Below are 10000 nucleotides of genomic sequence, written 5' to 3'. Positions count from 1 at the left end.
TTTGGCGATGCGGAGTCAGCCTCGTCAGGTGACAATGACGGGAGCGACGAAGACTCTGAATAAACTGAATCTCATTCGTCTGAGTTGCTTTTTTCTTTGTATATAGCTTGTAAACAGGTTAGACAATGCCACGAGTGTTATTCCAAGTCAAACGGAACAATTCCAGAGCTATGCGCAGCCTTCAAAAAAAAGTCACGAAGTTTTTGTATACGGAGGAAGTACAATTTTTGTCTCCACGTCCACTATACAAAACCCTGAAGTTATCAGGGGAGCAAAACAAGCACTACAGTCGTGGCCAAAGAAATCCGACCAGCGAGTCCAAAAACAGCGCCGCGTTTCCATTTTGATTACATCATGCATGTTCCCAAAATTGATCCGAGGGCCGCAGCGGCCGCCACATGAGCCTTGGCGCTGCTTTCGGCACGTGGGTTGGATTTCTTTGGCCACGACTGTGTTTGTACTTACTGACACTGATGTTGTTGGCGGAACACCAGTTTGAGGCAAACTCACACAAAGTTCTGTACATCGTCATTGCGCTGGTGTTGTGGTGTAAACGGTAGGTACGACATTCACCAATCCAGCTTCCGCTCTGCGCTTGCTTCAGCAGAATATTGCCCGCTTCCTTTCAGGCAATCCTAAAATGGCAATGTGATCAGATGTTTGTGGCAGTTGTTGAGGGTATGTTCCATACAATCCAACTAAGAGACGTACCCCTTTATCAAGAGAACAACTCCCAAGAGAGTGTTGAACAGACCAATTAGTTGTTGCGAGCTGAGCTGGTGATCATATTTAAAAAAAGAACTGTGTATGGCCAATTTTCACTTGGGGCTGCTGCTCCTTATCAGTGCTTGATTACCTAGCAGGATGGTTTGATTAGACGTTGGGTGTACTCAATTTTTTTATCTTTGTTTTTTTTGTAATCCTGAAACAGGGCGCCGGCCGTCAGCAGTTCATTCCACAAACCATGCGGCCAAGGGGAGCAAACTTCCGCATGCAACCACCCTACCTGATCGGCAACCCTAGCTACATGCCGCCGCAGGTCACTGCACCCGCGACATCGCGCGTAAACCGCCCGCGCAACAACCTCGGAGGACGAGCAAACGCACCTCAGCAGCGTAGCCAGAGCAAGCGCAGCTCGTTCCAGCCGGCGCAGCAGCATGCGCGCCATGCCCCCGCCAGCATCCAGAATGGCACCATGGACGGTGCGTCGTCAGTCTCGAACTTGGACACGGAGATGCTTGCACGGGCCACTCCGCAGGAGCAGAAGCAGATCCTCGGCGAGCGACTCTTCCCGAAGGTGCACGCCATTGACGCTGGCAACTCTGGAAAGATCACAGGCATGCTGCTGGAAATAGATAACTCTGAAATCCTCCACATGCTAGAAAATCCCGATTCGCTGGAGGCCAAGGTGGACGAAGCACGTGATGTGCTCAGGGCTCACCAAAACAGCAGTAATGGCAGCCGTGCAACCGACTCCCTCAGGGCAGCCAAGTGATGGCCCTCCTCAGCCACCGCCGCCGCATTGTACAGTGGCTCTCCATCAGTTCTAGCTCGCGGTGACTGCGGACGAGCACACACATAGCAGCAGAGGTCGCAGTCGTTCACGTCACACAATGCACCTGGACACACCAAACATGGGTACCTTCTCCATCTCCGGTGCCAATACTGCCACCGCTACATCTACGTCTACCACCATCCTGTCTCTTCGCTATTTTCTTTACGATTCTCTCCCATTTTCTTTTATTTTCCATTGAATTCTCTATTTTCAAGACCAGATTAACCCATTGCGTCGGTCTCAGAGCCAGGGCAGAAAACCGTGTTGTGTTCTTCTAAAACATACTCTACCAGAATGGTGTGAAATCCATCCGTACTCCCATAACCACTGTGCGAGAAAATGATACTAATTTATCAAATCTGCACCAGAGTCTGTGTGTGATTCAGTGGTGCATGCATGGTGAGAGCAGACTGTGAGGTTACTTTCGGCATTAGAAAGGTTGGGATGCACATTGTTTCTGACGTGACGTACAATTTCACGTCAAATTTGGCGTGAACTCCAAATTTCGACGTGAGCTGCAGGTCACTGGCGTTGTTTTCCAACGCGCGAGTCAAATAACGCGAACTGAACTTTCACGTCGCGTCAGAAAAAAACGTGCATTATCTAAACCTCTCTATTGTCTGGAACTTTGCAGTCCACAAGCACCCCTGCAGGCTGGCTTCATATTCACATACATGGACTCGACCTCATGTAGAGTAGCCACGTAGCATGAGAAGACTATCAGGTACAATCTTGTTCTTGCCAGGATGTTGGGAGTAAGAGCTCGTGTGTAAGAGAGATCATTTTTCCCGATGTGACGAGGGCTACAATTCTGTGCAACAGGGAGTCCCCTAGTGTGCGGTAAGTATCGTACAATTAATAGTAGGGAGGTTTAGTCACACGTAATGGACACGGGAACGTGGGTGATACACGTAAAGTTCATGCTCGCAATGTTGTTTTTAGTCACACGGAACAAAATAAAAACATAAAGCGAACGGTCCAAACTTGGTCAAAGACGAAGATGAATGTTTTGATTACGTGCTTGGGAAACTTCTTCAGCTGAGCACCCTCACAGCTTGCACAATGCGCTCCATTCTGATTCTCACGGTATGTCGTGAATCAGAAAACGTCTGTAAGTATACATGGGTCACTGAGTATCACGTGGTACACACACACACACACACACACACACACGCACACACGTAAAGTACCGCGGATTACGTGGGACTAAACCTCCCTAGTATTACCGGCCGGGTGATGCCGTGTACGTGTGTCTGATGCTACCCTGAATCTGCAGCTTCGACCGTTTGCATGATTTGGGGCCCGGGCTTGTGTACTGCATGGGAGCAGGGTGGTATCATCAAGAGTACATAACCCCGTTATGTACTCTTGGTATCATGCATACACATGCAGTGCTGCTACATTACAGGAGCCCTGCATGCTAGCCGGATTCTCCACTGGTCTGCACGGTAGTGACTCGCCGATTTCTCGATCCCTGTCCAGAAAAGACGTCGGTGCTGAATGACGAATCCGCAAGGTACGCCAATTGCTGTAGTGCACAAGTACAGTGCTGATTTCCTGGGTGCATCATAATCCATGCAGTAACCATGGTAACAGTACATGACTTCTTGTATTGTGTAGAGCACTACCATATTCTCCGGAGTATAATTCGCACTTCTAACACCAGTAATTCAACCAAAAAAAGCCGGCGTGACTCACTGTATATACTGCAATGGTCGTGATGAAATAAGGTAGATGTCTGGATTTCGTGACAACAAAATCTGGGTGCGGCTTGTACTCCAGTGCGGCGTGTGCTCCGGAAAATACGGCTTGAATCAAGACCATGCGTCATGATCGGATGCTTGCTATGCACCGACGCAGCCTACACCGGGTGGTTGCTCCCCAAAACACATGGCACAGCACTGCACTTTCTTTACAACATTCCGACTTTCTTGTTCATAGCCATACATGCAACATAAAACATTGACAATGCTACATCCTGCCATGCAGGGGGGGGGGGGGGGGGTGTTAAAAGAAAAATACTCCTGTTGGCTTACACTACAGGCATACTACAGCAGAAGCAGCAGATACCGGCATCCTATCTCCGGTACAATTGTTTTACATCACAAGAAAATTCCCATTTGCTTTCAGGAAAACACTTTGAAACCGGTGTCCAAGGAAGTAAGACTGTTGTTGGTACATAAATGTGATGTCACCCTGGACAAGGTAAACTCATCAGCTGCCATTTTACCACTGTAAGAAAAAAAATACTCGGCACCTTCATAAAATACTCGCCGCGTTGCTGTATACTTGAAAGACGAGGCAATACCAAAGGACCTTGGTGCAACGAAAGCAGGGTGCCTGCGCCCTTTCACTTCATCCTCCTTAGCTCGTAGCATTACATGTACTACCAGATATCGGGGAAAGAGCATAGCGCTGCGCCATCTCGTGCCACGTACGGTGACAGCGGCCTTGAGACAGGGCACCTGGCATGCTCTTCGGTAGAGTGTTGACGAGCCTGCCTCGGGACACACGCACACATGGCCAGTACTACATTGACACACCTTTGCTAGCGTTACTCTGTGCGAGTGTGCACCACAGAAACTAGACCTCATGCAGTGCAGGGCCCGTACTTCAAAGAGCCTTGCAATCACGACGGGGCTTAACTCGAGGCGGTGGCGTGCGAGTGCACGTGGCCGGGATCTGGCGCACACGGAACTGTGTGAGCTGCTATAGCTATGGCTGGCAGACTGAGAGTACAAATTGATCATAAGACTGCTGCCGATGTTCCCTTAGCAAACACAGTCACCGTCCTATCGAGCACTTTGAAATGCCGCTCCACGGACGGCTTCCGGGCCTCGCCAACATGCCTTGTCGGCCAGTCTATGCGCAAATGTCCATGGACGTGTTGGTGCAGGCCGCTTTTCAGGGCGCTGACATTGATGTGAACACTGCAGCAATGCAGCAGGCTGTTGAACAGGAGATGGGCTTCATCGTCACCCTCATCAGCACTCACTTCTTGCGTCATGCCCGACTCAGCATGTACAACTGTGCTGAGGAAATGTTCGCTGTCCTCGGTCAGAGCACGGCAATAGTGCAACAGGTTGAGAACAGCATCGGCGCTACATCCCGCACTCAGCAACTGGCTGGAGTTCTCTATCAGGATGCACCACTTCTCTGCAGGCTTCGTCCGCAGAACGCCAGCGATGATTTCATACACTGGTCGAAGTGCAGATCTACCAATGACATCTTCCAACATAACGGATTTGTGAACATGAGGCTCGTTGGGGACTTTAGGCGAGGAGCACCCAACTACGCCATCCAGAAGATGTGAATAGCAATCGATGACAACTAAACGCCCTTGGCTCACACAGGATGCCAGATCCACACCGAGTTTCTGGGCCACAGCTGAGAGACGTGCAAACGTGCTCGACGTGGCCACCAGGCAAACATGACCAGGGCCATCCAGAAATAGCGTCAGGTAAAAGTACATCAGGAACTGTCCATCCACTCCATCATCAGAGAGAAGAGAAAATCCTCTGGGCAAGTCACGTCCACTGATGTCTAGCAGCCACTTCAAGTCCGTGAACATCTTCTCAAATGTTCTACTATCGAAGTTGACAAATTTACACAATATCAGAACGAAACTGAACACAATGTTCAGTTCTCAAACTGAACACACAGCTCGCAGGTTAGACCAGTCAACGATTCCAGAGGAAGTATTTTTAGACTGGCATCAAAATCCAATTACGGCAGAAAAAGGCACCGTCCATGCATGTATCAATCTGATTCAGCAGCAGCTTATCTAATCAATGATTATGTAATTGTTACTGCAGTATTTCAAAAACGTTACTTCTCATCTTTCTCATTCACAGCTGTTCTCCAGAGTCGCCTTGGCGCCACAGGACTCGCGATCACCACGGTGACAGAATATGGCGTCCCACGCTATAATTATTATTTTTTGATTTTGGTGTCACAATATTTTTCTGTTTTGAAGTGGTGAAAATGGTTTTGAAAATATTTGGTTTGATTGCTTCTCCTAATTGAATCTTTACTTGCACTGAGTCTTGTCGTTCCGTTTTGGAGAGCTCGTGGCAATGGAGCTCCTGCAACAAGGAGCAGAAGCTCGCCTTTACCGGACCTCGTTCTGTGGGAAGCCCACTATTGTGAAAGAGCGCTTCAACAAAGCGTATAGACACGAAACATTGGATACTCTTTTGACCCAGAGGCGCACGAACCAAGAAGTGCGATCCCTTCTTCGCTGCCGTAAGGCTGGGATTGCATGTCCTGCTGTCTTCTTCATTGACTACGAAAAGCACCGTATTTACCTGGAGGAAATCGTTGGCGCTGAGACCCTCAGGGATGCTTTCTGTCGACTGGGTAATGGCGATGAAGCCAAGCGTCTTGGCAGAATGATTGGCCGTACTTTGGCCAGCATGCATGACGCTGACATTATTCATGGAGACCTGACGACCTCCAACATGATGTTGCGTCCTGGCAATGAGTGTGCTGGTGGTGTTAGTGAGGAGGGACAGCTATTTCTCATCGACTTTGGCCTCAGTTCAGTGTCGACGGTAGCAGAAGACAAAGGCGTTGATCTGTATGTACTGGAGAGGGCCTTTCTCAGCAGCCACCCGAATTCCGAGGCGGTGTTCAAGGAGGTTCTCTCAGCGTACCGCTCTGCCACCAAAAATGCAAAGTCAGTAGTCGATAAGCTAGAAGAGGTACGAATGAGAGGGCGAAAGCGGAGCATGCTCGGCTGACCTTGGCCATTCCTGATGTGGACCGCCTCTGTTGGTCCCGTAATGACAATTGCCACTATGGTATACAATGACATGTCATGTACATGGTACAGAAACTCCCACTAGGCTTTGAATTAACTTTTGAGATACTAGTGGCATGGCGCTGTGTGATACAACCTAATCAGTTTTTTAAGCATAGATGAATATCTACAACAGATATTATTATTATGTGATTGCACTGGCTTCAATGATGCTCCTCTAGTGGGCTTTTGGATGTTCCGAACACTCTCACTTCACACTCATAGCATGCACTATACGTAGAACATGAAATTGAGTGCCCATGATCTTTCTCAGCATGCAGTATATTTCCTTTGAAATGTTTATACAATGTACTTTGCTAGAAATGCTGAAATCCTACAAGATGGAATTTTGAAAGTCAAATAATAGTTGAAAATTGAGGCTCAGTGCAATTGACATACCATGTCGTGAGTAAACACAGTGCATTTTTAGTTGTGTTGCTTGCAAAACCGAGACAGTATGAGTATAGACGTTTTGCGATTACATCACTTTGTCTTTAGTTGAGATGCGTTGGCGAAGTCACACTCACAGCACAGCGCTGCACTTGCACTAGCGGCTCACGCTGCATACATCATTATTCCGATAATACGTAGATGTATCACTCCCTAAGTATTGACTCCCATTGATTTTCGCTATACCTAAGTAGTCAAATATTCCTGCATATTTCACTCCTTAGGGCTATATTGACTGCTTATAATTGACTGCTTAGGGGTTCCGCAGTTGAACGGTGCCTAGTGCAGCATTGTCACTGCATGAGTAGGTGGTGGTGCAACGGGTGTGCAATCATAAAACCGGGATTCATGAGGTTATCGTTCTGGAATTTGAAATACGGACTGTTTGTCGTAATAAATCTAATATTGACTTCGTACTTGGTCAGTATAGGAAATAAAAACCTCGTAAAAGACCTCGGCTTCGCCTCGGTCTTTTACTCGGCTTTTATTTCCTATTGTCGTATTGACCTCGTACTCAGTCAATAATTCTACAAGGTATCTACGAGACGGTAATACAATGATACACGTCTGCATTTTGACGACTGCACGCAGCAAGTACTGTGTGCATGCTTCAGCACTACCAATATCCTGATATCGCGATATGCATGATGATAGTACGAGCATTTGTATGTGTCTGACTCTGACTGAGTGGGAAATCCGGATGATTACAACTTGCGTCTGAAAAAGGCTTCCAGTTTTAGGGAAATCACAATTCGACTTCTTTTCTTCTTTACGAAATGTGGTACAAGCATCCCCAAGCTAGTTCAGCGACTTGCTGAAAGGACAAGCTAAAGTTTAGCTTTCAGTTGTACGTACTTAGCGCTTTACGGTCCCGACTAGAAATGACTCTATGTGGCAGTGTCCGCTCCGGTCTGCTATGAGCTCTTTGGAGGGAGGTTCAGACTGGGACCACTCCGGGTAAAAGTCCATTCATCAGCACAAATGGCCGGATTGAACCGTGAGTGTCGCTAACTCCTAGATCCTGTGGCACACCCACCAAGCAGTGGCCTACAGACTCAGAGTCACAGTCCGCTTTGCAAAGAGTGGGATCATTCGCTAACGGGATGGTTCGGTCATCGTGCAATCCCCTTTCGTCATGTAGCTTCGGAGATGACCACGAATCTCGAGGAAGCCATACTGCATGCTGGCGGCGGGGTACCGCGCGAAGACGGAGTGACGGAGGACTGCGGATGAAAGTTCATCCATTGACGAGTCTGAATTGTGTTCTCAGCGTGTTGTTGGCACTATGTTGGCGGGGAGGCTACGCTCAGCAATCTCTATCCGCCGAGGAATCACTACGATATGTTCGACTTGATTACACGAGTCGTAGAACCAATGATACGAGTCGTAGCTGCGGACTGAATGCAAGCAGTCCGTGTCCTGACATTGGAACGGCTCTGCAATCCGGCAGTCAGGGCAGCCGCAGTGGACGCTCGGTAATCGTCATGCTGCAAGCAAGGCAGCCAATTCTGCTGGCCGATCTTGATCTGGAAGTGGCCGAACACGTGCAAGGTGTGCAGAATGTCAGCATTGAAGCACCTGCCGGCGGTGGAGCAGTGTCCATTGAGCTGCAGATGAAGCCAGGTCAGACTTGGCTGCTTGTGGAGGGTTCCTCGCATGTCAGTATCACTGGACTAAGCATCACTTACTTGAACGGACACTTTGGCACGGCAATCTCCCTCCTCCACAGCTCATCAGTTAGCGTTTCCGACTGCCTGTTCTCTGGCATTCGCAAGGACTCGCATGCGATCAACGTCACCGACAGCTGGCCAGTGGTCGTACAGTCGTCGCGCTTTCGAGGACTGCACACTAAGCTAGCCGGCCCTGACGATCAGACTCAGTACCGGCTCGGAGCGCTGATAATCACGTACAACTGCACCGGACCTTGTGCCGTCAGTTGTTCGGCACACGGAGGCGGCGGCACAGGCGTGACTGCCAACCAATCAGACAGCGATTGTAGCAGGTCAACAACCCTTCTTGTGCGCAACTGCGCCCTCAGCCAGCTCGGCTTCAAGAAGCAGAACATCGACTTACTTAGAACGGCCGGAGGCCAGGGTGAAATACTCCATGGGTCGGGCGTGAGTCTTGACATCTCGTCTGGAGTGACGGACAGAGTAGTGCAGTTTGAGAGCTGCTCGTTCGTCAACCTGTCGTCTCCGCGTGACCCGGCTATTCGCCTGGTGTTCGACTTGCAAAGTGCGCATAACCGCGTGTCGTTCCTCGGCTGCGTGTTCAGCGGGAACTATGCAGCACGGGGTGCCGTGTTCTACATCAGCTTAGCAGCATTAGCCAACAACACCATACTAGTGTCGGGGAGACATACTTCCAGCCGCTGCCTTTTCCAAGAGAACTTTGCCTACACCGAGTCCGGTGTTGGCCGCGTCGCTTTCTACGACGCTCCAGATCTCTGGTTGTGGCCAAGCCAGGTGGTCCTGGAGCAGTGTGACTTTCGCGGCAACAAGGCCGGTGCGTTTGCGCCTCTCGCTGGCGGCTGCTTCACCGTCAGCTACCACACGGTTCAGTTCTCCGGCAACTGGCACCGCCACGGTGCCAAGCCGATGGAACTCTACAACCTTCTCGTCAACGACTGTAACTTCTCTCAGAACACGGCAGCTCTGGGTGCCGTGTTTTACTTGCAGAAAAGCTCTGTGAGGTTTTCCAACAGGTGAGTCCAAATATGTATACGTAGAGGCGTCGGAAGTTATTCTACATTGGTACGACCATGAAAAGGCGTTCTTCCGGGAATGTTTTAGGAAAATTGGGCCCAAGTAGCCCATATTTTATTGCTTCAAAAATCACGGGATAAAACTACAAAGCCGCCGCACCTGCCGCACCGGTTCCGACGCCCCGATATGTGTCATGTACTCTCATTGCTCACACTTGCTACATATATTAGCAATGTAACGGACATTTGATTGTTCTCATTTTTCCGACCATTTTTAGAAACACCACTTTGAGAACATGAGAGTAGGAAGTTCAAATTCAAGCGCCCGAAATACAAGTATCATTATACTCTGTGCATAATTATGAATGACACCTAAGGCGCTGCTTTGAGAGTTATTCCAACCGGTGAGTAGTGTTGCATCCAATGAATGGTGTGTTTCAAATCTTTATTCTCACGATAGCCAGTGGCCAGTAAGAGTTGTTGTTGTTGT

General features: G+C 49.0%; 4 protein-coding genes and 1 long non-coding RNA gene across 5 annotated transcripts in view; 4 read left to right on the top strand and 1 right to left on the bottom strand.

The window, feature by feature from the left end:
- LOC135804804 (polyadenylate-binding protein 4-like) overlaps positions 1-1917 on the top strand; it is a 17347-nt gene extending 15430 nt beyond the window's left edge. The window contains exon 6 of the mRNA XM_065318761.1: positions 932-1917. Coding sequence (XP_065174833.1) covers positions 932-1495 — 564 coding nt within the window. The 3' untranslated portion in view covers positions 1496-1917. The remainder of the gene's footprint in view (positions 1-931) is intronic.
- The window catches only part of LOC135804821 (uncharacterized), a 187022-nt gene that overhangs the window by 63425 nt on the left and 113597 nt on the right, over positions 1-10000 (top strand). The gene's annotated exons all lie outside the window — the stretch shown is intronic.
- On the bottom strand, positions 3146-5361 carry LOC135804810 (elongator complex protein 6-like). The gene has a single exon (XM_065318770.1). It carries the CDS (start codon positions 5124-5126, stop codon positions 4302-4304), a length of 825 nt encoding a protein of 274 aa, XP_065174842.1. The 5' UTR covers positions 5127-5361; the 3' UTR covers positions 3146-4301.
- LOC135804814 (EKC/KEOPS complex subunit TP53RK-like) lies at positions 5522-7022 on the top strand. The gene has a single exon (XM_065318774.1). The coding sequence runs from the start codon at positions 5632-5634 to the stop codon at positions 6295-6297; it is 666 nt and encodes a 221-aa protein (XP_065174846.1). The 5' UTR covers positions 5522-5631; the 3' UTR covers positions 6298-7022.
- The window catches only part of LOC135804799 (uncharacterized), a 19771-nt gene continuing 17292 nt past the window's right edge, over positions 7522-10000 (top strand). Inside the window, exon 1 of the mRNA XM_065318756.1 lies at positions 7522-9510. Coding sequence (XP_065174828.1) covers positions 7910-9510 — 1601 coding nt within the window. The 5' untranslated portion in view covers positions 7522-7909. The remainder of the gene's footprint in view (positions 9511-10000) is intronic.

This window comes from Sycon ciliatum, chromosome 1 (assembly GCF_964019385.1).
Source record: "Sycon ciliatum chromosome 1, ocSycCili1.1, whole genome shotgun sequence".
Lineage (NCBI taxonomy): Eukaryota > Metazoa > Porifera > Calcarea > Leucosolenida > Sycettidae > Sycon > Sycon ciliatum.
The sequence above is the reverse complement of the archived record's forward strand: the minus strand, read 5'-3'. Positions and strand labels throughout refer to the sequence as shown.

Excerpts from the sequence above, each read along its gene's own strand:
- LOC135804814 (XM_065318774.1), top strand. The coding sequence starts at position 5,632 with ATGGAGCTCCTGCAACAAGGAGCAGAAGCTCGCCTTTACCGGACCTCG.
- LOC135804810 (XM_065318770.1), bottom strand. The coding sequence starts at position 5,126 with ATGTTCACGGACTTGAAGTGGCTGCTAGACATCAGTGGACGTGACTTG.